We start from the raw sequence: 26,641 nt of genomic DNA, 5'->3' as shown, positions 1-26,641 counted from the left end.
ATAATCCTCCATAGCACCTCCTATTAGTATGGTAGCTACTAGAGATGAGCGAACGTACTCGTCCGAGCTTGATACTCGTTCGAGTATTAGCGTGTTCGAGATGCTCGTTACTCGTGATGTACCACGCGATGTTCGAGTTACTTTCACTTTCATCTCTGAGACGTTAGCGCGCTTTTCTGACCAATAGAGAGACAGGGAAGGCATTACAACTTCCCCCTGCGACGTTCAAGCTCTATACCACCCCCCTGCAGTGAGTGGCTGGCGAGATCAGGTGTCACCCGAGTATAAAAATCGGCCCCTCCTGCGGCTCGCCACAGATGCATTCTGACATAGAGGAGGAAAAGTGCTGTTGGTGCCGGAGCTGCTATAGGGAGAGTGTTAGGAGTATTTTAGGCTTCAAGAACCCCAACGGTCCTTCTTAGGGCCACATCTAACCGTGTGCAGTAGTGTGGAGGCTGCTTTTTGCAGTGTTGCACTTTTTTTTTTTTTGTATATCGGCCGTGCAGAGCATTGCGCCCTGCAGTAATTATACATACTCCAGGGCCAGTAGTGGTGGTGAGGCAGGGACAGAAGACATATTTATTGAATATAGGCAGTGGGCCTTTCCAAAAACATTTGGGAAAAAAAATCTATTTGGGCTGCCTGTGACTGTCCTCAGTGTACTGGGTCTGTGCTGGGTGTAGTTGTCCTCCTAATTCATACGCAGCCAGCTAAGTGTTACAGCAGGCTTGCGCAAAATTATTTCTTGGCTCTGTGTTGGCTGTTACATCACCGCTGTATTCCTGTCTACAGTGCAACAGTCTGCAGTTATTTTACATACTCCAGGGCCAGTAGTGGTGAGGCAGGGACAGAAGACATATTTATTGAATATAGGCAGTGGGCCTTTCCAAAAACATTTGGGGAAAAAAATCTATTTGGGCTGCCTGTGACTGTCCTCAGTGTACTGGGTCTGTGCTGGGTGTAGTTGTCCTCCTAATTCATACGCAGCCAGCTAAGTGTTACAGCAGGCTTGCGCAAAATTATTTCCTGGCTCTGCTGTGCGTTCGGTAAGCGAAGTGAGCCTCCAACCACAGGCCAATAAGCGGCACATTTAATTACAGCGTTCTGTTTCTGCACTACTGGTAATACACCATGCTGAGGGGTAGGGGTAGGCCTATAGGACGTAGACGCGGACAAGGACGCGGAGGCCCAAGTCAGGGTGTGGGCACAGGCCGAGCCAGTGCGGTGGCCAGGGGTAGAGGCAGGGCCAGACCGAATAATCCACCAACTGTTTCCCAAAGCACCCCCTCGCGCCATGCCACCCTGCAGAGGTCAAGGTGCTCTACGGTGTGGCAGTTTTTCACAGAGACGCCTGACGACCGACGAACAGTGGTGTGCAACCTTTGTCGCACGAAGATCAGCTGGGGAGCCACCACCACCAGCATGCGCAGGCATATGATGGCCAAGCACCCCACAAGGTGGGACGAAGGCCGTTCACCGCCTCCGGTTTGCACCACTGCCTCTCCCCCTGTGCCCCAAACTGCCACTGAGATCCAACCCCCTCTGAGGACACAAGCACTACCGTCTCCTGGCCTGCACCCACACCCTCACCTCTGCTGTCCTCGGCCCCATCCAGCAATGTCTCTCAGCGCAGCGTCCAGACGTCGCTAGCGTCACTGTTTGAGCGCCAGCGCAAGTACGCCGCCACGCACCCGCACGCTCAAGCGTTAAACGTGCACATTGCCAAGTTGATCAGCCTGGAGATGCTGCCGTATAGGCTTGTGGAAACGGAGGCTTTCAAAAGCATGATGGCGGCGGCGGCCCCGCGCTACTCGGTTCCCAGTTGCCACTACTTTTCCCGATGTGCCGTCCCAGCCCTGCACGACCACGTCTCCCGCAACATTGTACGCGCCCTCACCAACGCGGTTACTGCCAAGGTCCACTTAACAACGGACACGTGGACAAGCACAGGCGGGCAGGGCCACTATATCTCCCTGACGGCACATTGGGTGAATTTAGTGGAGGCTGGGACAGAGTCAGAGCCTGGGACCGCTCACGTCCTACCCACCCCCAGAATTGCGGGCCCCAGCTCGGTGCTGGTATCTGCGGCTGTGTATGCTTCCTCCACTAAACCACCCTCCTCCTCCTCCTCCAACGCAACCTCTGTCTCGCAATCAAGATGTGTCAGCAGCAGCAGCACGTCGCCAGCAGTCAGTGTCGTGCGGCGTGGCAGCACAGCGGTGGGCAAGCGTTAGCAGGCCGTGCTGAAACTACTCAGCTTAGGAGAGAAGAGGCACACGGCCCACGAACTGCTGCAGGGTCTGACAGAGCAGACCGACCGCTGGCTTGCGCCGCTGAGCCTCCAACCGGGCATGGTCGTGTGTGACAACGGCCGTAACCTGGTGGCGGCTCTGCAGCTCGGCAGCCTCACGCACGTGCCATGCCTGGCCCATGTCTTTAATTTGGTGGTTCAGCGCTTTCTGAAAAGCTACCCACACTTGTCATACCTGTTCGGAAAGGTGCGCCGGGTCAGCGCACATTTCCGCAACTCCAAGACGGACGCTGCCACCCTGCGGACCCTGCAACTGCTGTGCGACGTGCCCACACGGTGGAACTCTACGCTCCACATGTTGGCCTGGCTCTATGAGCAGCGTAGAGCTATAGTGGAATACCAACTCCAACATGGGCGGCGTAGTGGGAGTCAGCCTTCTCAATTCTTTACAGAAGAGTGGGCCTGGTTGGCAGACATCTGCCAGGTCCTTGGAAACTTTGAGGAGTCTACCCAGATGGTGAGCGGGGATGCTGCAATCATTAGCATCAGCATTCCTCTGCTATGCCTCTTGAGAAGTTCCCTGCAAAGCATAAAGGCAGACGCTTTGCACTCGGAAACGAAGGCGTGGGAAGACAGTATGTCGCTGGATAGTTAGATCACCCTCATGTCTATATCTCAGCGCGTTAAGGAGGGGGAGGAGCATGAGGAGGAGGGGGAAGAGACAGCTTGGCCCACTGCTGAGGGTACACATGCTGCTTGCCTGTCATCCTTTCAGCGTGTATGGCCGGAGGAGGAGGAGGATCCTGAAAGTGATCTTCCTAGTGAGGACAGCCATGTGTTGCGTACAGGTACCCTGGCACACATGGCTGATTTCATGTTAGGATGCCTTTCTCGTGACCCTCGCGTTACGCGCATTCTGGCCACTACGGATTACTGGGTGTACACACTGCTCGACCCACGGTATAAGAACCTTTCCACTCTCATTCCCGAAGAGGAAAGGGGTTCGAGAATGATGCTATACCACAGGGTGCTGGTGGACAAACTGATGGTAAACTTCCCATCCGACAGCGCTAGTGGCAGAAGGCGCAGTTCCGAGGGCCAGGTAGCAGGGGAGGCGCAGAGATCAGGCAGCATGTACAGCGCAGGCAGGGGAACATTCTCCAAGGCCTTTGCCAGCTTTCTGGCTCCCCAGCAAGACTGTGTCACCACTCCCCAGTCAAGGCTGAGTTGGCGGGAGCACTGTAAAAGGATGGTGAGGGAGTACGTAGCCGATCGCACGACCGTCCTCGGTGACGCCTCTGCCCCCTACAACTACTCGGTGTCGAAGCTGGACACGTGGCCTGAACTCGCGCTGTATGCCCTGGAGGTGCTTGCTTGTCCTGCGGCTAGCGTCTTGTCAGAGAGGGTGTTTAGTGCGGCTGGGGGAATCATCACGGATAAGCGTACCCGCCTGTCAACCGACAGTGCCGACAGGCTTACACTCATCAAGATGAACAAAGCCTGGATTTCCCCAGACTTCTCTTCTTCACCAGCGGATAGCAGCGATACCTAAGCAATACGTAGGCTGCACCCGCGGATGGAAGCATTGTTCTCTATCACCATCAAAAACGTGGACCTTTTAGCTTCATCAATCTGTGTATAATATTCCTCCTCCTCCTCCTGCTCCTCCTCCTGAAACCTCACGTAATCACGCCGAACGGGCAATTTTTCTTAGGCCAACAAGGCTCAGTCATATAATTTTTGTAAACAATTTTTATACGTTTCAATGCTCATTAAAGCGTTGAAACTTTCACCTGAACCAATTTTTATTTTAACTGGGCTGCCTCCAGGGCTAGTTACCAATTAAGCCACATTAACCAGTTCACCAATTTTTTGGGGCCCTCGCCTACAGTGTAATCCATTTAATCTTTTGCCCACCTGCATTACAGCTGACGTTACATCAGCTGTGCTGGGCACTGCAATGGGATATATTTATGTACCGCCGGTAGGTTCCAGGGAGCCACCCATGCTGTCGGTCCACACGGAGTTGTAACTACATGTGTCCACTTCTAAAGAAACCCAGTCTGACTGGGGCATGCAGTGTGGGCCGAAGCCCACCTGCATTTAACATGACATTACCTCAGCTGTGATGGGCAATGCTATGGGATATATTTATGTGCCGCCGGTGGCTTCCTGGCACCCACCCATGCTGTCGGTCCACAGGGACTTCACACTAGGGAGTTGTACCTGCCTGTGTCTATGAATTAAAAAGCCCGGTCAGGTTGGGGCATGCAGTGTGGGCCGAAGTCCACCTGCATTTAATCTGACGTTAGCTCTGCTGTCCAGGGCACTGCAATGGGATACATTTATGTACAGCCGGTGGGTTCCAGGGAGCCACCCATGCTGTGGGTGCACACGGAATTCCCATTGTGGAGTTGTACCTGCCTGTGACTATTTAAAAAAAAACGCGGTCTGACTGGGGCATGCAGACACCTTGACAGAATGAATAGTGTGTGGCACATAGGTTCCCCATTGCTATGCCCATGTGTGCAGCTCCTGATGGCGGTGGCACAGGATTATATTTCTCATTGCTTCTGTACAGCATTGTGGGCTATCGCCCCGCCCCTTTTAAAGAGGGTCGCTGCCTAGCCGTGCCAACCCTCTGCAGTGTGTGCCTGCAGTTCCTCCTCATGGCAGACGCACTTATAAATAGACATGAGGGTGGCGTGGCATGAGTGCAGCTGAAGGCTGCGCAGGGACACTTTGGTGTGCGCTGTGGACACTGCGTCGTGTGTGTGTGTGTGGGGGGGGTTGACCAGCATGTAACCCTGGAGAAGTGGCAGCGGAGTGTCATGCAGGCAGTGATTGTGCTTTGTTGGAGGTAGTGTGGTGCTTAGCTAAGGTATGCATTGCTAATGAGGGCTTTTCAGAAGTAAAAGTTGTTGGGGGGGGGGGGGGGGGGCCCACTCATGCCGCTATTGTGGCTTAATAGTGGAACCTGGGAACTTGAGATGCAGCCCAACATGTAGCCCCTCACCTGCCCTATCCGTTGCTGTGTCGTTCCCATCACTTTCTTGAATTGCCCAGATTTTCACAAATGAAAACCTTAGCGAGCATCGGCGATATACAAAAATGCTCAAGTCGCCCATTGACTTCAATGGGGTTCGTTACTCGAAACGAACCCTCGAGCATCGCGATAATTTCGTCCAGAGTAACGAGCACCCGAGCATTTTGGTGCTTGCTCATCTCTAGTAGCTACCCTATGAGTTAGTATCCAACTTTTTAACACACCTTTAAGTATGTTGCAAGGCTTGTTAAAAGGTTGGGTATTGACTCATAATGTTGCTACCCTTTCAATAAGTGATGTTATGAAGCATTATCACTCATTTACATTGCTTTTTCCCAGGGGTCTCTATAAAGGCCCATTAAGACACAACGATTATCGCTCAAAAGTCATCTTTTGAGCGATAATCTTTGTCTTAATGTGTGTTGCTTCCTCTGGAAATGCAACCTCAAAAACACAAACAAAAGGCACAACTGTGCAAAAGGAAACATAAAACTAAGAATTCTCTCCCTATCATCCCCTAACCCAGGAGGGGGCCCTGCCTACTCGGCGGACCGACTGCTCTGGCAAGTGCGAGCCCACACGCGTGCCTGGGCCACTGACAAGTCCCTATAGGGAGCCCTAGCACAACAGAAAGGCAAAACAAAAAACCAAAGAAAGCATAAAATAACTTAGCTAGGAGCTTCAGCCAAGGTGTGTTCCTCCATCGCTGTCCAAAGGTAACTGAAGGATTGACCAGCACAGGAGATCATGCTGGCACTGTTTAAGTAGGAGCCAAACTACTCAGCACCAGATGCTGACTGACGTTACTCCTGCAACTATCACACCCCTCAGCTCCAGGAGAAGCAAGGGCACACCCAAAACCTGGTCTGGCCTGCAAGCCAGGTGCAGGCCTCAGAACGGCTGCAACAGTACCTCCCCTTCTAGAAGGGGCCCCAGGACCCTTAGGTCCAGGATGACCAGGGTTTGATCTATGAAAATTTTTTACCAGCCGATCTGTATGAACATCCGCTGCAGGAACCCATGACCTCTCTTCTGGGCCATAACCACGCCAGTGCACCAGGTACTGCAGGGAATTCCTGACTAGACGGGAGTCCAGAATGTGACTGATTACAAACTGCTCCTCCCCAATCACTAGCACAGGAGCCAGGGGTGGTGAGTCATTCCCAGAATCGATGAATCTTTTGAGCAGAGATTTATGGAACACATTCTTAATTTTCATCGTGCTGGGAGTTTCTAACTGGAAGGCCACCGCGTTAATCTTCTCAATTTTTTTTAAGTGGGCCGATAAATCGCGGGCCCAGTTTAGCGGATGGTTGTTTGAGTTTTATATTTCTGGTAGACAGCCACACCAAGTCTCCAACACAGAATCCCGCCCCCTCAGAGCGGTGACTGTCTGCAACTCGCTTGCCGCGCCGAACGGATCGCTGTAAATTTTTCTGGAACTCCGCCCACCCGGCCTCAATGTCGGAACAAAACTCATTTACTCCTGGTACCTCTGAAACCCTCTTGGAAAGGGGGCCAAAACATGGGTGAAATCCGTAGTTACAAAAGAATGGGGAGGTCCCCGTAGCCTCCAGTGGTCTATTGTTTAGAGCAAACTCAACTAGTGGTAAGAACTTCGACCAGTCCTCCTGATTTTCCGAGGCATAACAATGTAAATACTGCTCCAGGTTCTGATTACACCTCTCAGTTTGCCCATTGGTCTCAGGATGGTATGCTGAGAAAAACGAAAGCTGGACACCCAAACGAGAGCAGACTATTCGCCAAAAGCTAGACACAAATTGTACGCCGCGATCGGAGACTATATTCTCTGGCAAACCGTGTAGTCTAACGATGTGGCAAATGAACAAACTCGCCAACGTCTTGGCATTAGGTAAACCGGGGAGTGCCACAAAATGGCACATTTTACTAAACCGGTCCACTACCACCCAGACAACCGTGTTGCCATCGGAAGGTGGTAAATCCGTAATGAAGTCCATGGACAAATGCGTCCATGGTCTCTTAGGAATAGGCAGCGGCAATAACATACCGGCTGGCCGACTGCGGGATGACTTGGTTCTGGCACACACCTCACATGACGAAACAAAACTGAAGTATCCCGTCGTAATGACGGCCACCAATAGTTTCTCGAGAGTAACTTACGGGTATTATTAATCCCCGTATGCCAGGCCAACACTGAACTGTGAATCCCGGCCAGCACCTGTAACCTTAGATGCACAGGAACAAAAAGCTTCCCAGCCGGAAGCTTTGACGGGGCCATATTTTGTGCTTTACGGACTTGCTCTTCTAACTCTAATGACACTGCTGACACCACCACCCCTTCAGACAGGATAGGGGCAGGAGGTTTCTCAGAAACTACTGGAAGAAAACTTCTGGAAAGAGCATCGGCCTTCACATTCTTCCAGCCTGGACGATATGTAACTAAAAAATTAAAACGGGAAAAGAAAAGCAACCAGCGTGTCTGTCTGGAATTAAGCCTCTTGGCAGATTCCAGATATATGAGGTTTTTGTGATCCGTGAAAACCGTTACTTTGTGTCGCGCCCCCTCTAGAAAATGGCGCCACTCCTCGAATGCCCATTTAATCGCCAGCAATTCCCTGTCCCCAATGTCATAATTTCGCTCCGAAGACGAAAATGTATGGGAGAAGAATGCACACGGGCGGAGATCTTGCAATGTCTCCGTTCCCTGAGATAGAACTGCTCCAACCCCCACCTCTGAAGCATCGACCTCAACAATAAAGGGCCTGGAAGAATCTGGCTGCACCAGAACCGGAATAGTAGCAAAACACCTCTTCAATCTCTGAAATGACTGCATAGCTTCTGTCGACCATTTAGTAGGAAAACACCCCTTCTTAGTCATATCAGTGAGAGGTTTAGTTATCACTGAAAAATTCCTAATGAATCTACGGTAATAGTTGGCGAACCCCAAGAACCTTTGTAAGGCTTTCACATTTTCTGGTAGGACCCAATCCTGTACAGCTCGGACCTTCTCAGGATCCATCATGAACCCTTCGTGGGTAATTATATGCCCCAAAAATGTGATCTCTTGTACAACAAACACACACTTTTGGCGAATAAACAATTCTCACGCAAAGCTTGGAGGACCTGGCGAACATGAGAAACATGGGACTCAAAATCCGGAGAGAAGATCAAAATATCATCCAAGTATACTAATACAAATCTGCCCACAAATTGAGAGAGAACCTCATTGATCAAGGACTGGAATACCGCAGGGGCCTTAGTGAGACCAAAAGGCATCACCAGACTCTCAAAATGCCCCTCTGGGGTATTAAACGCAGTCTTCCACTCGTCCCCCTCCTTAATCCGGATTAAATTATATGACCCGTGCAAATCTAGTTTGGAAAACCAAATGGAGCCATTCAACTGCGAAAACAGATCCGGAAGAAATGGGAGAGGGTATGGATTGCATTTCGTGATTTTGTTCAATTCCCTAAAGTCAACACAGGGACGTAACCCGCCATCTTTTTTCTTTACAAAAAAGAAACCAGCTGCTAGTGGGGAATTAGATGGTTGTATATGATCCCTTCTCAAGCCGTCCTGGATATAATCTTTGAGCGCCTGTCTCTCAGGGGCCGCTATGTTGAACATGCGACTCTTGGGGAACTTGCAGTCAGCGAGAAGTTCAATGGCACAATCCCCCTTTCTGTGTGGTGGTAATTTGTCTGCCCCCTCTTGGGAAAACACATCAGAGAAGTCAGCGATAAATTCAGGCAACTCCTCTGCCTGAATGGAGGCTATATCAGCAGAAATGCAACCGGACAGACAACCAGGGCTCCGTTTAACAATGTCCCCCTTTTCCCAGTCCACTACTGGGTTGTGTAGGCGCAGTCAGGGCAATCCCAGAACTACCTGCGTAGGGAGGGATTCCATGACATATAGTGTTATACATTCCGTGTGGAACAGCCCAATCCTTAAATGGACATTAGGTACACAAAAACTCAGATTTCTCTGAGATAGTGGAGCAGCATCAATGGCCGACACCAGGATGTGAGAATCCAAAGCACTCATCTCTAAGCCTAGTTTGACCGTCTCCTGATGTATTAAATTAATACTAGCTCCACAATCCAAAAAGACTTGTATGGGACTGTCAACACTGCCACAATGAATTTCAGCGGGAAGTACCAGCCTGGAAGAGGATACCCAAGCAATCTGATGGCCTAGAGGAACCTTCCCTCTAACCTCCAGGCCATCTAGTTTTTCCCACTGAGCATTACGACGTGGGCAAAACTGAGCCATATGACCTGTACGATTACAGACAAAGCATCGGCCATTAAACTGTACCGTCCTTCTCCTCCTAACCCTGCCAGCTAGAGACTCCAGCTGCATGGGCTCTTCCATACCTGTAGGTAGGAAGTCGGGATCCGTAGACAGTTTCTGATGCCTCTCCCTGATCCGTCTCCCAACTTTAATAGCCAGAAACATGGCCTCATCTAGACTGCGAGGTACTAGATGTCCTACCAGTACGTCCTTGATCTCATTGGACAGACCACAATGGAACTGGCTCTTTAAAGCAGGGTCATTCCACTGAGTTTCTGCTGCCCAATGTCGGAACTTAGCACAATAATCTTCAACAGTGGAATCTCTCTGTCGCAAACGTCTGATATTTCGCTCGGCCACCGCTATCTTATTGGGGTCGTCATAAATAAGACCCAAGGCAGCAAAAAAGTTATCCACTGAGGTCAGGGCCTCAGACGTCGGGGGTAATGAAAACGCCCATGCCTGTGGCGCCCCCTGCAGTCTGGACATTACAATGCCCCCCCTCTGGGCGTCGTCCCCTGAAGAGCTAAGACGCAGTCTGAAATAGAGCTTACAGGCCTCTCGAAAGGATCCAAATTTCTGCCTATCACCAGAAAAACGCTCCGGTAGCTCAATTTTTGGTTTCTTGCTGGGAACCTGCAGCACAAGTTGTCGCTGTTTAACCTCAGCGACCTCTGCAGCCAGCGTGCCGAGCTGGTGCGACAAAACCTCAAGGGGATTCATGTTAACAGCACAGAATCTCTCTGAGTATATAAGGGCTGGTCAATCTGTTGCATCCTCCGGAAATGCAACCTCAAAAACGCAAACAAAAGGCACAACTGTGCAAAAGGAAACATAAAACTAAGGGGAATTCTCTCCCTATCGTCCCCTAACCCAGGAGGGGGCCCTGCCTACTTGGCGGACCGACTGCTCTGACAAGTGCGAGCCCGCACGCGTGCCTGGGCCACTGATAAGTCCCTATAGGGAGCCCTAGCACGACAGAAAGGCAAAACAGAAAACCAAACAAAGCATAAAATAACTTAGCTAGGAGCTTCAGCCAAGGTGTGTTCCTCCGTCGCTGTCCAAAGGTAACTGAAGGATGGATCAGCACAGGAGATGCTGACTGACTTACTGTTTAAGTAGGAGCCAAGCTACTCAGCACCAGGTGCTGACTGACATTACTCCTGCAACTATCACACCCCACAGCTCCAGGAGAAGCAAGGGCACACCCAAAACCTGGTCTGGCCTGCAAGCGAGGTGCAGGCCTCAGAATGGCTGCAACAATGTGCCCATCTTTCAGTTTTTGCTTAACAACTGTTTTTAAAGTCTGCTTGAAAACCATGGTTCAGCAGAACAACTGATAAGCAGGACCACATGCTGTCTGCTGTCCATGGTGCTGAATTCTTTACGGGGTTAGAGATTACATTGTTTTCTCTTGGCAGCCCATGGCTGAACAGTGCAGCTAATTACAGAGCTCAGACATCCTGCTGAGTTCTAGAACCACTCCCAGAAGCTTATTTGCATGCAAATGAAGCTGATAGAGTACAAATACAAGTAGAACATGCTTTAATCCTGCATGGCAAAAAGCATAAAAAATAAATAAAAAGTCTGAGGCAAAATGCTAATTTTTAGCATTTTGCCTTCCAAAAACGCAATAAAAGTGATCAAAAAAAGCCGCATGTAAACCAAAATGGTAGCAATAAAGACTGCAGCTTGTCTCGCAAAAAAAAAGCCTTCACAGAGCTTAGTCCATAGAATAATAAAGTTATATGACTAAATGTTTTTTAGAAAAAAAATTCACTAAAAAGGGTTTTATTGCAGAAAAGTGGAAAACCTAAAAAAATATATAACAATTTTGGTATTGTTGTAATTGTATTGGCCTGCAGAAAAAATGTAGCATCATTGAGGCTCTACTACCCTGTTTTACTGCCTCTTGCTTGGATACACAAAGTGATATGGAGAGAATAGAGGCTCTGGTACCCTGTTGTACTGCCTCTAGCTTGGATACAAGATGTGTACAGATGGACATGTAAGCTCTAGTACTGTCAGGTTGTTTGCCTGGGATATATTGTACTATTTGGACTTCCAGCAGCACACCTCCTCAGCTGTGGGGTAATTAAGCTGGCTAGGTGTGGTATTCTCCAGCCAGCCAATCCCCCTGTTCTGTTGCACATAAATACTAGCTTCTCTTGTTTATGCCTTCTGTGTTAGGCCTCTTTTACTCGAGCGAGGTGAAATCATCACAGCAATAGTGCATCGGTGGTCTGTGCAATATCGCTGCGTTTTCTTGTGGTGATATCGCAATTTTGTGTCACTACAAAGTTGCCCCGGTTTGTAACACCACATGCGAGGATTTTTGGTGGGGATTAAAATATAAGCCCTACTCTGAAAATAAGGCCTAGCTGCATAAAAAAAAAATAATACATCCCCTTTCAGCTGCTGTCAGCTCTCTGTGTGTCTCCTCTGAAGCTCCAGCAGATTTGCTTGAAGTCTTCGGTCATCGTTTCCTGGATTGGAGGTTCAAATTTCTTACCTCCCAGGAAGCGTTCGATGAACTAATCACAGCTATTCAATGCAATATGCAATGGCTGTAATTAGTTCATCGAGCACTGGCTCAGATTGGCTCAGCCGCGGCACTTGAGAACCAATCACAGCCAGCGCTTCCTGGAAGCTGAGATTACGAACCCATGACCAGGAAGCGCTGAGAGAAAACCACAAACAAGTACCGGGGACCTGCAGAAAAGACGTGAAACATAGCAAACAGCATCTGTTAGGTAATGTTTTTGGGGTTTTTTTTAAATGCACCTAGGGTCTATTCCAGGGCTTTTACAGTAGGATTTCCTACTGTAAAAGCTGCAACGCACAAAAACATGGTTTTCGTGCGATGCAACCTAAAGGAAAGCTCCAAATGGAAACATGGGCTACAGAACATTGCAGATTGCAGTAGTATTTAGCAATCCGCAGTTTTTTTTTCTTTGCAATGTTTCAGGCTGCAAAACATCGCTAATGTGAAGGAACCAATTGGAAAACATGGGCTTCACACATGCGATTTGTAGCACTGACGCATCGCGAGAAAATCACACGATTTTGTAGCTCGTGTGAAAATGGTCTTAATCCTTCTTTGCGCTTGGTGTTATGCATGTCTAGTTTGTAGTGTATCTCTCACCTTCCCTGAGGACAGTCTGCACACCTGTAGTCCTTGCCTGCATCTTATGCAGACCCCCTCTTCCTTCCCTTTGACAGCGGCGGCCTCCAGACGTCTGATGTCTTATGTGTTAGGTGGGTGATGCCTGACACTGTTCCCTGTATGTCAGTATGGTGTCTAACTCTTTCCCCTTGGTGTGAGGACACTTGCGCTAACAATGGTTTATCTGTGTGCATGTGAGCTCTGAGTGGGGTTTCTGTGTTGGATTTCTCTGTAACCCTGGGGCTTTGCATTTATGCATGATGTGTGGTGCGTGTCTGTGTAGGTGGTCAAATATGTGAAAAGTGTTGTGTTTATTGGGTTTGTGCAGGTGTCAGGGAAAGTGTGTTAACAGTCCTGTTCTGTGTTGCATGCAATCCCTAGTGTGTTGGGTTGTACAGCAACGTGTTTAGTGTCTGTGTAGGTTTCCAGACATCAGGTGTGAACTGCCCTGTTCTGTGAGTTGGTGTGAGCTGCATCCTGTCCTGTTGTGGATCGTTAAACATTTACGGATATCGGAACGATCACCCTGCTTGCAGGCAGATTTGACACCGTGGTTGTCTCCTTAGTGTAGGGATATGTTATGTCTGCCTGTGAGTTCAGTACAGGCTGAATGAAGCCCTTTTTTGAAGCAAAAGTTTCCCGTGGAGCCCCAAAGCAGGACAGGGGGTGTGGTCAAGGGAGGGGTTAGGGAGAATCGCTTATCACAACATATGATTTTTACCTCGGTTGTTAAAAAAATAAATAAAATTAACATTCTGCAGAATTAAATTCCACACCACATGTCAGTAGCCACACAGTTTTGGTGCAGATTTTTTCCAGATTTTCAAAATCTCATGTACTTTGCTTCTACAACTACTGTGAATTTCGCAGCAAATTCACCCCATGTAGTAATAGTGACCCTCCTATATTGCTGGTCCCTGTAGTAACGGGTGATCCCTATTGCTGACCCCCAGTAGTAATGGGTGGCCCCTATTGCTTACCCCGGTGGTAATGGGTGGCCCCTATTGCTATTCCCCCCAGTAGTAAGATCCCCCTTGCTCTCTTCCAGTAGTAGAAGGATCTCTCCTATTGTTGCCCCAGGAGTAATGGGCTCTCTCCTATTGCTGTTCCCCCCGCCATTGGTCCCCGTTCTACATTTCGCAGCAGTGTCCAGACAGGTTAGAGTGAAAAAATGAATGGAACCGGCTCATGTGATCTGCATTGCTATACCACTGTAGGTCCTGCTCCTCACGAGAGCCTGCCCAAACACTGCTACTTCAGTGAGTAGAGTGGGGACCTAGACCCTCGGTCGGAGCTCCTGAGAAGCTCTCCACGGAGCACATTTTGGGAAACGCTGCTCCAGATCATAGATCAAACTCGTAGGCTGTGGAAGTTTGTGTCCCAGACATGTCCTATTGTCAATAAACGTGGTGATTGGGCAGTCCACACAAGTGCGACAATGTTGTGGGGACATTCCTGTGACCCCCTTGTGTGTGCGGCCGAGCATTATCCTGCTGGCTGCCTCTTGGAAGCCGCTATGAGAGAAACACATGTGGCTGCAGGATGTCCTGAACATATCGCTGAGCTGTCATTGTCCCTCGTACCACTGCTAGAGGTGGTCGACCATTGTATGCAATGCTTCCCCCCCCCCCAGACCATCACACCAGCAGAGGGCAGTATGCTGCTACACAGCAAAGGCAGGATTGAGGCGCTCACCACCCAGTTTCCAAACATGAACACGCCCATCAGCGCCCAAACCAAACCTAGATACATTGCTGAAGACCACCAAGGCTTCGCTCCGTAACAGTATAGCTTGCTCGTTCATGACACCGCTGCAAATGGAGGCGACTGCGGGTGTCAAAAGCAGTACATGTAATGGGGGCAGTGAGACCAAATGTCCTTCAGCCAAGTACCTGGAAATTGTTCTGACAGCCACAGGGGTGTAATGATGGTGCCACCTGTCTCTCGATGGCGGACAACACAACAGTCAGAGCTGCTTATGCTTGTTGGACAGTCAGACAATCCTCTCTCCTGTTGGTCTGTCGAGGGTGTCCTGAGCCCGGTCACCTTGTGTACCCTCATACATCCACTGGTCCCAACACCTCCTAACAGTTTGATCAGAACGGCCCAGGTGGGGGGCAATTAATCTTAACGACCACTCACCCTCTCATATTCCAATAATGCGCCCCTATCAAACTCTATTAAGGTCATGTTCACACGGCTGAGAATATTGTGCGGGATTTGTGCTTTACAAGATGCACAAATCTCACACGAATATGAACCTCATTCTTTTGAATGAAGCTATATCCATGCTGCAGAGATGGAACTGTAGGTCGAGTTTTGCAGCAAAACAAAAACTTCTTCTAGGTGCTTGGTTTTTCTTTCTTTCTTTTACAAACTGTGTATGTATTATAGGGTATGTCATGTCTCAGTGAAAATCATACATTTTTATACATTGGCTTGCACATTTGGAACCTAATGTATTGGGATATGGAGAATTCATTTCTGGTATTATTTTGTAACGTATTGAGGTTTACCTACTGGGAAATGGTAATTAAAATGACGTGATAATGTTCATATTAATCATATTACGCTTGCCTTTTATTGACAGTATAGAAACATTTAGTATCAATGAATACAATTTATTTAATAATTAAAATGCAAGATGGAAGCAAAATAAAACCTACTTTAGTCACTGCTAGTGATAAAACACCAGTAAATTTCAATAACTTGAACATAAGAACAAACAGGGGATAAAACATGGTGCATACAAATAATGACGGAACTGCAAAGAAGTCTATCCGCATTTTGTTTTAGTGCACCAAAGCAAAACTCCAGGCAGTCAGTGATATACCGGTAGTTATTAGTTATTATTTAAGCTTGGAATGCTTTTAGAAAGTCTTCCTTTGTTTTCAAAGAAAGCTTCACTCTCCGATTACGCAACGGTGTTGGTCTAAAGCCATCTCTCTTGGACCAACCACACACTGATTCAGCTGCCCTCTGTAACCCATTGGACTGCTCTCTCACAACTTTGAGTGTGCAGTGAATATGGGGCAAGCTCCGGAGGGGACAACTTTCAATGTATCAAGTTGGGCCAAAAACTTGTTTGCTGTGAAAACAGTGATGGTCTCTGCCTCCCAATCAATGAGTGCTTTGAGGTCGCAAGCATCGAGGTTTACCGTTTCGGGAACTACAAAAGAACGCACTGCAGTGGAACCTTGTTCACTTCCAGTTCTTATTGCCATTCTGCCATTATTGTATTAACTACAAACACTCTCTGTCTTGTATCATCAGAACAGAGAAGAGCGACGAGTACATTCTCAGGATGAGCCCACCAGGATCCGCTTTTTAGGTAGAGCTTTGAGGCATCCTTGACCCTCGCATCTTGCTTCCCCAAAAGTTGAAATAACTTTATAGATGCCAAGGTCCAAACTTGATCTCATGTTTCACCTTAATCTCATAGAACATGGGAAGGTAAACTTGTGTTACCCAGATTTCAAGCAGCTACAAGAATTTCGTATCCTCAGGTCCAAGATTATGCTTGCTCATATAGAGCAGCATGCCCCACATGCCACAAGTAAGCCACCTACTGTGTGACAGTTAACCACATTTAAGAGCTGCTTCTTCAGGATCGAGCTTGCCTTTCACTATTGCATTAAGAAGATACTTCGATGCTACTACGCTGTCAGTGCTCATTTGGCTAGCAATATTCTTGCTGATATCAACAAAAGGTTCCAGAAACAGAAATGGCTCAAATTCAGTCTTTCTATTCAGTCTCAACTTTGGAATAGAGTCTACCAACTGTACCACACCAGCCTTTATCTGAAGAGGTTGGTCCATCAAGCTTTGCCACAATACGATGGAATGGCTGCTCATTGATGTGAAGTCAGCAGAAAGACCTAAAAAGTCTTTGTTTGAGGAGTTCTTCAACACAGTGAAGCATGCCACCTTTCCAGCCAGACATATCAGTAGTAGTAGCATTGCCAAATAGTCTGAGGCTAAGATCTATACCTCTGTCCTTTACCCAGTCGAATAATCCAATTGCACACTGTTTGTCCAGTTTTGCTGTTCTTGTTTTGGGCTCTGGTGTATAGTGAGTAAGATAGTGACCTTTAGGCACTTCTGTAACGGTCATATGACTTATCTTGATGGTGCGTTTCCTGAAGGTGCCTGTGGTCTCATCATGCATAAGATTAAAGTGTTATCCTTCCTATCAACAAAAGTGTTACTTTCCCCAGTCGTCTCCACGACAGCACCACCTGAGATAGCCTCCTCCTGGTTGGACAGGAACACACCGAGAGGTTAAAAAGCTTCCCCCTCTCCCACCTTCCTCAGTGTCTTCCTGTCCTGCCAGGAGGCAGGATCCCCGAGAGGTGCTGGTGGAGATGCCAGCATGAAGAAAATACTCACAGCAGGATCAGAGGGCAGTGGGTCTGCCGGTCCTCCCTTCCGGATGGTTTTCCCAGGCCAGGTTCCACCTGCGGCGGCCCATGGGGGGTACAAAGCGGGGGCCTCAGCTCTTCTTGTCCACCGTGCATAGGGCCGGGTGCAGTGCTCCCGGAGTCCCTTTGACGCACGTCGGAGGGGGCGGGGTGCCGCGTCACGTGTCTAACGCGATGACATCATCGCGTAGGCGTCGCCGAACGCGAGGAGGGGGGGCTTGGCACGGACGCGCCAAATTTGAAAATTAAAAGGAACCTGAGAGAAGACAAAACTCGAACAGGTAAGCCATTGCTATTAGGCTGGCTTATATTGCTCCAGGGTGTCTACAGCACTGGTTTACAGATGAGTGCTCCAGCACTGGTTTACAGATGAGTGCTCCAGCACTGGACACCGCTGAGTCTTCAGCCACAGCGAGGGCCGTAAGTTGCCAGTTCGGCAAAAATGTTTATGCAAAAAGTCCAATGTATAATGTTTGGAATATTGCATCCTTATCCGCAAAAAACTCTGCTTGTCTGCCAGGGGGATAAAAAAGATGCCCCTCCCAGAACGAAACCCAAAAAATGTGCAAAGTGCGGATTGAGACTGCTGGCTACGTATGAGAGACCTCTATGTACAGCATGCATAGCCAGGCTAGTTAAAGAGGAATCAGGGGGATTCCTCGAGGATGTCAGGAGGAGGTTCTGTCAGCTCTGACATCGCAAATAGTGTCGTCAGCGGGGGCATCCAGGGCTAAGCGCCAAGAAAGGGCGTATAGCCTGGAAGAATTTTCAGACTCCGAGAGCTCAATCGGGGAGCAGGAAGAACCAGCGCCCGAAGAGTCCTCAGATGATGAAGACTATAAGAAATATCTATTTTATCAAGGAGACTTAGCAGAGCTCATTAAGGCAGTCAGGGTTACACTCAAGATGAAGGAACCCAGAGAGCCGTGTACTATACAGGACGAGATTTTTGGGGGACTAGGGGAAAGACGCAGACATACCTTTTCAGTCCATAGCAACATTTCCAAGCTGATTCAGAAGAAATGGAAAAAGCCCGATGCGGGATCTTTCTCCTCTAGGGGGGTTAAGAGACGGTACCCGTTCGAAGAAGACGTGTGCACAAGCTGGGAAGAAGTACCCAAAGTGGATGTCCCGGTGCCCAAGGTGGCTAAAAGAACAACTCTGCCCTTTGAGGATGCCACGCAATTAAAAGATCTAATGGATCAGAAGGCTGAGGGCCTCCTGAAAAGATCATGGGAGGCAGCAGCTAGTACACTCAGACCGGGGGTCGCAGCCACATGCGTGGCCAGGACCTTAGGGGTGTGGTTGGAGCAGCTGGAGCTCCATATAACGAACAAAACTCCAAGGGAGCAGATTATAAACTCTCTCCCTATCCTAAAGATGGCCGCAAACTTTTTGGTGGACGCATCGGCGGAAACAGTAAAGCTCTACGCAAAGGCGACAGCCCTGTCCAATTCAGCCAGAAGAGTCTTATGGCTAGAGTTCTGGTCAGGCGATTTAGCCTCAAAGAGCAAGTTGTGCTCGCTTCCATTCCACAGCCAATTTCTCTTCGGCCCAGACCTCGACAAAATTCTCGAGAAGGCATCCGACAGGAAGAAGGGGTTCCCAGAGGAGAAGCAACAGAGGGGGGAGACCTTTTTTCGGGCCCCAGCGCAACAGCCCGAACTTTATCAGGGGCAAGGGCAAGACAAGGCGCTGGAGTTACCCCAAGGGGGATAGAGGGAGAAATTTCCTCTTCAACCCCCACCAGGGGGGTTCAACGAAGCAGAGACCCTGACGCCATCCCAGTGGGGGCAAGGCTGGGGAACTTTGCGGATCGATGGGCCACGATTTGCGAAGGCACATGGATCCCAGAAGACCTACAGCAGGGATACCAAATAGAACTGGTGTCCCTCCCCAGAAGAAAATACGTTACCACAAGGGGCTCAGCACAACAATTACGCCTACTACAGCAGAGTGTTCAGGACCTACTATATTCAAACGCAGTATCCTTTGTACCTCAGAACGAGGAGACCCGGGGCCACTACTCCAGACTCTTCCTGATAAGGAAACCATGTGGGAAGCCGCGCATGATAATAAACTTGAAGCCCCTGAACGCCTTCATCAAATACCCAAAATTCAAGATGGAGTCAATCTCCTCAACAGTGAAGCTGATACCAGGGGCAGCCTATATGGTGTCTATAGGTCTAAAAGACGTGTACTTTCATGTGCCGATCCACAGGGATTCTCCGAAATACCTGAGGTTCGCGCTAAATACGGGCAGAAGAACAAGTCATCTTCAGTTCAGGTGCCTTTCCTTTGGGATTTCCTCAGCGCCCCGAATATTTACAAAAATCATGGCAGAGGTAGCAGCCTACCTAAGGAAAAGATTAGTCCTGATAATACCTTATCTGGACGACATCCTGATTGTAGCAGAGTCCTGAGAGCTCCTGGCAGAACATCTGGCGACGGTGCTCGATCTGCTCCAATTCCTAGGATGGATATTAAACTGGGAGAAATCCAGCTTAGATCCCAGCAGAGAAAAGGTATTCCTGGACATAACGCTCGACTCGCAGGCTCAATACTCCTTTCTTCCCGAGATAAAGATACAGAAGATCCGCCAGCTGGTGAAGACCTTTCTGTGGAGGCGGTCATGTACAGTCCGGGAGGCCATGTAAGGAAGCCTGACATTGTGCATCCCGGGGGTAGTGTGGGCCCAAGCGCATACCAGAGCCCTGCAGATCGCAGTCCTTTCTGCCTGGGACAGAAGACAGTCCTCATTAGGAACAAGGATGCGCATCCAAAACTCAGCAAAAATATTGCTGCATTGGTGGACATCCCCAGCGAACCTGCGAAGGGGAGTCCACTGGATACAGAACCCAGCCACACACGTCACGACTGACGCAAGTGCCTGGGGGTGGGGGGTGCACGTGGGAGACCAACTTCTACCAGGTCCCTGGCCGCAGGAGATAAAAGGTCAATCCTCAAACTACAGAGAACTCCAGGCGGTTTGGAAGGCCTTCCAACAGCTGGGGGATTCTGTAGGAAATCAGCACATAAAGATCCTGTCAGACAACACCACAGTGGTTGCCCACATTCAGTGCCAGGGGGGCACAAGGTCAGCAGCCCTACAGAGCATCTCCCAGAAAATCTTCTGCTGGGCAGAGGGCCGAGTCCTCTCAATTTCGGCAACACATCTAAAGGCGGTGGTGAACCAGAGGGCAGATTTCTTCAGCAGAAGACGTATAGACCCAGGAGAGTGGTCTCTATCTCAGGAGGCGTTCAGAATCCTGACGAACAAGTGGGGACCCCCACAACTGGATGTATTTGCAACCAGGGAGAACGCCAAGGTGAAGAACTTCTTCTCCCTCAGACCAGGGGACCAGCCAACAGCAGTAGACACCCTGAGCCAGGATTGGGGAAAAAAGCTTGTGTATGCCTTTCCTCCAATACCATTGATTTCAAGAGTGTTGCAATACTTCAGATCACAGATATGCACACTAATCCTGGTGGCCCCCTTCTGGCCAAAGAAAAGCTGGTTCGGTCTTCTAAAAACTCTGAACATCCAGGACCCAGTCATCTTCCCGGCCCGGGCAGATCTACTGACGCAGGGACCCCTGAGCTACCCAGATATAGACAAATTCCACCTAACAGCCTGGATCTTGAGGAATCCACACTGAGAGGGAGAAGGTTCTCAGAAAGTAATTGGGACCCTAATGTCAAGTAGGAAGAAAACAACCAACCTTATCTATCAAAAGGTCTGGAAGAGGTTTACCTCATGGAGGCAGGGGAGAGATCCCCCAGGCTCCCTTCCAGACATCCCCTTAATCTTGGAGTTCTTGCAAGGGGGCCTGGATATGGGCCTCTCCCAAAGCACCCTAAGAGTTCAGGTCGCAGCCCTTAGTGCTCTATTTGACACCAAGTTATCAGAGAGCAGGTGGATTAGCAGATTCCTGACAGCAGCAGACAGGTTGCGACCTGGGCCCACAAATATATTTCCGGACTGGAATCTAAATTGGGTCCTGAAGGCTATGTCAGCAGAACCCTTCGAACCGATCGAGGCACTGTCAATAAAGATGCTCACGATTAAAACAGTCTTCCTGGTAGCCATTACCCCTCAGCAAGATGGGTTAGTGAACTACAGGCCCTATCTATCTGCCACCTGTTCCTTAAAATCACAGACACAAAGTTAGTGTTTAAAACAGATCCAGCCTTTATGCCAAAGGTAGTGCCACCCTTCCATAGAGCTCAGAATGTAGTAATCCCCTAATTCTTCAATAAACCTAAAGACGAGGGAGAAAAAACCCTAAACTGCCTGGACGTCAGGAGAGCGGTCCTGAGTAATATTGACACTACAAGTCACTGGGGACGAGACGACAACCTGTTTGTCCAGTTCTTTGGCCCAAACAAAGGGAAAAAGGCGGCAAAAAGCTCCATAGCCAGGGGGATCCGCCTGGCCATTACGGAATCCTATACGGCCCTGCGGAAAGAAGTCCCCTCAGTTCTTAAAGCCCACTCCACAAGGGCAGTAGCGTCTTCATGGGCCGAGCATACTTCAGCGTCTGTTGAACAGATATTCAAGGCCGCAGTTTGGAGGAAGCCGCACACTTTCGTTAAGCATTATAGGGTAAAGGTGCAGCAGGACGAGGACATGGCCTTTAGCCGCAAGGTCCTCTCGGCGGCAATCCCACCCTAGAAAATTTTTAGTTGGTACGTCTCAGGTGGTGCTGTCGTGGAGAAGACTGGGGAAATAGGTGATTATACCTACCAGATAATCGGGTTTCCAGGAGTCTCCACAACAGCACCCGTACATTCCCACCCCCCAAAAAAAAACTAGGAAAAATTTACGAAATATAATTTCGCTTAGTAAAAATATAGGTTAAAATACCAGTTAGGTAAAGATTTAGGTTAAGCTCCTGCCCCAGCAATTCGTTAGAAACCACTGAGGAAGGTGGGAGAGGGGGAGCTTTTTAACCTCTCGGTGTGTTCCTGTCCAATCAGGAGGAGGCTATCTCAGGTGGTGCTGTAGTGGAGACTCCTGGAAACCCGATTATCGGGTAGGTAAAACCCCTTATTTTTGCAACATTGGAATTCTCCTCTGCTCTTGAGTACTTCATAGCATGCTCTTTGGTACGAAACACCTTTTTGGTATCACATATGAGGTGTTTCTTATCTTCTCCTAGATGGCCTGTACACAGGCATAGGAATAATCACCGAGCAAATGTTACGACGAAAACGGCGGACTTCTAGGAAAGACGCTGAAATTTAAGTGAATTGTGTGTTCCCTCCGGTAGCAAAAATTGCTTTCCAAATCTTTTTTTTTACACCCAATCAACTCTGAATTTGTCAATAAATAAGAAAAGTGACGCACTGAATAAAAAATAACGCATGCATGTGCATGACATACCCTAATGTATGATATATATATTTGAATTCCTAAGCACAGTATTGTTTATAATGGTACAACATTGGTGTTTAGGTCTAAATATGGTGGATGTATACAAGTGAATGGTTCCGTTCTTTTCCGTGTTACCGTCCGGGCTCACAGACGGAATCCGCTGCTGTCCTCTTGCATGCGGAATCCAACCCGTTCGCGTGAGCCCGGTCTTGCACGGGATGTTCTGTCGGGTGCAGATACCTAACAGATCATCCCAACAATTATTGGTCCGCTGCTTTTACACAGGAACAATCATTGCTAGTAAATAGAGGCGGAGCGGGCCGGGGATCATTCCTGCCGGCCTCCATTCCCAGTAACAGGCAGTCGTCCACAAGTGAACGACTGCCTGTTTACATGGAACAATCCAACGTTCAGTTTTTTGCATGCAGAAACTGAATGGCGAACAACATCTTGTTTGTTGTTCAGTCGGTGCATGCATCCACACTGAACAATATTTCAGATTCTCAATAGATCGCGGAAATCTGAATAAGTGTTCCGTGTAAAAGCACCTTTTCATTCAGCAGTTATATCACATGCAATTAAATAAACAGGCTTTTTTGCAGGTTTCTTTGCTGAGATTTTGTAGTTCATAATAAAACCAGCTGTTAATGGCACCGTGACCTAATCAGGTGCTTGAGGACTGGCAGGCACAAAGGTAGTCTTATTTTTTGGTTGACACTTGGTTGGATTCTACAGGAAAGCTGTATATTTGTCCTCTTTCCATTGTTTCCATTGTTGACTTTGCCTAAGCATGTGCATTACCCGCCAAGCACTGTATTAGAACAAACCAGAACCCATCAGCATTTGTCGCCATGTATCAGGTAAGTTTATTTTTCTCGTATAGTTATGAATCTCAGCTTCCCTGTGAGCCTGCTGATGCAAAAGGAGAAGAGTTTAGTCAGTAGAGTAAAATGTGATTGTTCTCCGTGAGACAAACCAAGTAATCTTATAGATATGATACCTTTTAATGGCTAACAAAATACATGATGTTATAGCAGGCTTTCAGACCTTCTTGGAGCTCTTCTTCAGACATAATGGAACAAATTCTATATGTAGAGGGGGCAAAAGAATTTTGTTTCTTTCTACTAGAGGATCATGCTGGCCATTTTTCTCTCCGGGGCAGAGATTTTCCTTCGGGGCCAGATATTTATCTTATAGTGAGAAGACCTATCCCGACTGTCACTCATCAAACCTTGTGCATTTGGATAATGCTACATATATTTAACTTACATGGGCTACATCTAACATCAAAGTTTTCAATATCATTTTTGTTTCTTGCATAATAAAATGGTCAAGACATACTCAGATCAGAAAGATTGACTGATCTGTTTATAAGTGTTATTTACTGTTTTGCTCATCCCTCCCTCCCTGATATTTATCTAAGTGCTATTAATCACTATATATGCACCCTCTTATCCTGTCCTTGTTATTAATCTAGTGCAAATTAAGTTCACCATGTCTGTACCATCCCATGTGATCATGTGTATATTTTAATATAAATTTGAACTAGATTTGTTCCTAAGTAGGTTTCAAAGCTCGCAATAACATCATGTATTTTTGTTATCCATTAAAAGGTATCATATCTACAAGATTACTTGCTTTCTCTTACTGAGAACAAACACACTTTGATGCAAATACCAGTATTGCAGCCGCTATATGATGCTCTTTGCTTGGGTTATTATTCACACTCCTCTTCTTCTTCTCCTGTAGGTGCGCAGTCCACTATTCTCTCCCATGTTTCGCTTGTCACTCCGGCGTTTGCTGTCCTTGTCCCCCGCTAGTGGAGGTTCTTACACAATGCAGCGTGTAAGGGGACTGCAGACTCCCAGGAAACTGGAAGGCAAAGTGGCTCTGGTGACGGCGTCGACAGATGGGTAATTTATCTGTTTGGCACGACACTTATTATTCAGTTTAAGGGTATTTTTACACAGGAACAGTCATTGCTAGTGAACAGAGACGGAGCGGGCCAGGGATCGTTCCGCCTCCATTCACATTAAGCAAGCAGTTGTTCATAAGTGAACGACTGCCTGTTTACATGGAATGATACATTGTTAGGTTTTTTTGCATTCAGAAGCTGAACGAGGTCTCGTTTGTCGTCCAGTTGGTGCACGCGTTTACACTGAGTGATAATCATTAAGATTATCACTGGATCGCAGGAATCCGAATGCTAAGCGTTTCATGTAAAAGCACCTTGAAATATCTAGTTGTTCCTTTGTCATTTACATTTAGAATAGGAGCATCCACACAATGCCCCTAAAGAGTTAATGGAGGTGGCATTGAACGTGCCCGCTGTACTGCCCGCTGGCCTGGAGCAGGAGGAGCGTTGCGTCTCATCACCTGAATGTCAGGCTGCCTCCAGATGGAAGTGTCATGTTCTTCTGGATATTGTCTCCTCCTACTTACAGATGCACTATGCACAATCTGTCAAGACGAATGGGGTAGAAAGTGACGAGTGCCCTGAGCACACTTCTGACTCGCCGGCTCGGGACGTTGTCTTCCCTGTTTAGGCCTTTTTTTTTTTAACAACGAAGCTGAAAATCTTTACTGTAGCAATGCTGCCTAGTAAAATATGGCCCCGTATTGACATAAAAAATGACATTCCAACAATGTTCCGGTTTGCGGTTATGTGGTTTCACACACAATTGACAGTTTGATGTGTGGGTATTAGAATTGCCGTGAATTTGCATATCGTTAAAAAGCTATAAGGGCCTGTTCATACAGGTGTATCTTCTGTCCCCACTCATTCTGTATTTTTTACTATCTGAATATGGACCCATTGAAGTATATTGCTGTATTCAGTTATGTGTTTTCTTAAGTGCATATTTTACATGTGTAAACCCCCCCCCCCCCATTCCCCCTGCTTGTTATATTTTGGTTTGTATTGCCTTCTTGAGGTTTTCTTTCCGTGCATTAAAAATGCAGTGGATACGGATGCAATAAATATGAGCATAAAAAATGCACATACATACACTGTGAAAACGGTGCATTTTCTATAGACCAAAACTGCGTACGCCCGTGTGATGATGCATTGGTTATTAGAGATGAGCGAACACCAAAATGTTCGGGTGTTCGTTATTCGTAACGAACTTCCCGTGATGCTCGAGGGTTCGTTTCGAACAACGAACCCCATTGAAGTCAATGGGCGACCGGAACATTTTTGTATTTCGCCGATGCTCGCTAAGGTTTTCATGTGTGAAAATCTGGGCAATTCAGGAAAGTGATGGGAATGACACAGTGACGGATAGGGCAGGCGAGGGGCTACATGTTGGGCTGCATCCTAAGTTCACAGGTCCCACTATTAAGCCACAATAGCGGCAAGAGTGGGCCCCCCCCCCCCTCCCAACAACTTTTACTTCTGAAAAGCGCTCATTAGCATGGCATACCTTTGCTAAGCACCACACTACCTCCAACAAAGCACAATCACTGCCTGCATGACACTCCACTGCCACTTCTCCTGAGTTACATGCTGCCCAACCGCACCCCCTCCCCCCCACAGCGCACACCAAACTGTCCCTGCGCAGCCTTCAGCTGCCCTCATGCCACACCACCCTCACGTCTATTTAGAAGTGCGTCTGCCACGACGAGGGACCGCAGGCACACACTGCACAGGGTTGGCACGGCTAGGTAGCGACCCTCTTTAATAGGGGCGGGGCGATAGCCCACAATGCTGTACAGAAGCAATGAGAAATACAATCCTGTGCCACCGCCATCAGGAGCTGCACACGTGGGCATAGCAATGGGGAACCTATGTGCCACACACTATTCATTCTGTCAAGGTGTCTGCATGCCCCAGTCAGACTGGTTATATGCACCTTAACAGTAACCGCGTTGGTGGTAATGTGGTGGTGACTGCGGACCTAGTACCACGGTTGTATTTTGTTGGTTTTCGGAATGCGGCCAGGATTAAGTGGGCCGTGGCGGGGGGATGGTGTGGGGGCTCTCGTTGTGTCGGTAAAGGTGAAATTCTTGGACTGCCACCAGACGAAGCAATGCAAAGACATTTGCCAAGAATGTTTTCCCTGTTGGAGGAGGAGGGGGATGTTTTTGAGGCACTACGTGTCCT

At 48.2% G+C, this 26,641-nt stretch overlaps 2 protein-coding genes across 2 annotated transcripts in view; both read left to right on the top strand.

The window, feature by feature from the left end:
• The window catches only part of LOC136628240 (dehydrogenase/reductase SDR family member 4-like), a 143,837-nt gene that overhangs the window by 50,015 nt on the left and 67,181 nt on the right, over window positions 1-26,641 (top strand). The gene's annotated exons all lie outside the window — the stretch shown is intronic.
• Window positions 23,285-26,641, top strand: part of LOC136628920 (dehydrogenase/reductase SDR family member 4-like) — a 46,537-nt gene continuing 43,180 nt past the window's right edge. Inside the window, exons 1-2 of the mRNA XM_066604995.1 lie at window positions 23,285-23,399; window positions 24,289-24,452. Coding sequence (XP_066461092.1) covers window positions 23,391-23,399; window positions 24,289-24,452 — 173 coding nt within the window. The 5' untranslated portion in view covers window positions 23,285-23,390. The remainder of the gene's footprint in view (window positions 23,400-24,288; window positions 24,453-26,641) is intronic.

This window comes from Eleutherodactylus coqui, chromosome 5 (assembly GCF_035609145.1).
Source record: "Eleutherodactylus coqui strain aEleCoq1 chromosome 5, aEleCoq1.hap1, whole genome shotgun sequence".
Taxonomy (NCBI): Eukaryota; Metazoa; Chordata; class Amphibia; order Anura; family Eleutherodactylidae; genus Eleutherodactylus; species Eleutherodactylus coqui.
This window is presented reverse-complemented; position numbering and strand designations above follow the sequence as displayed.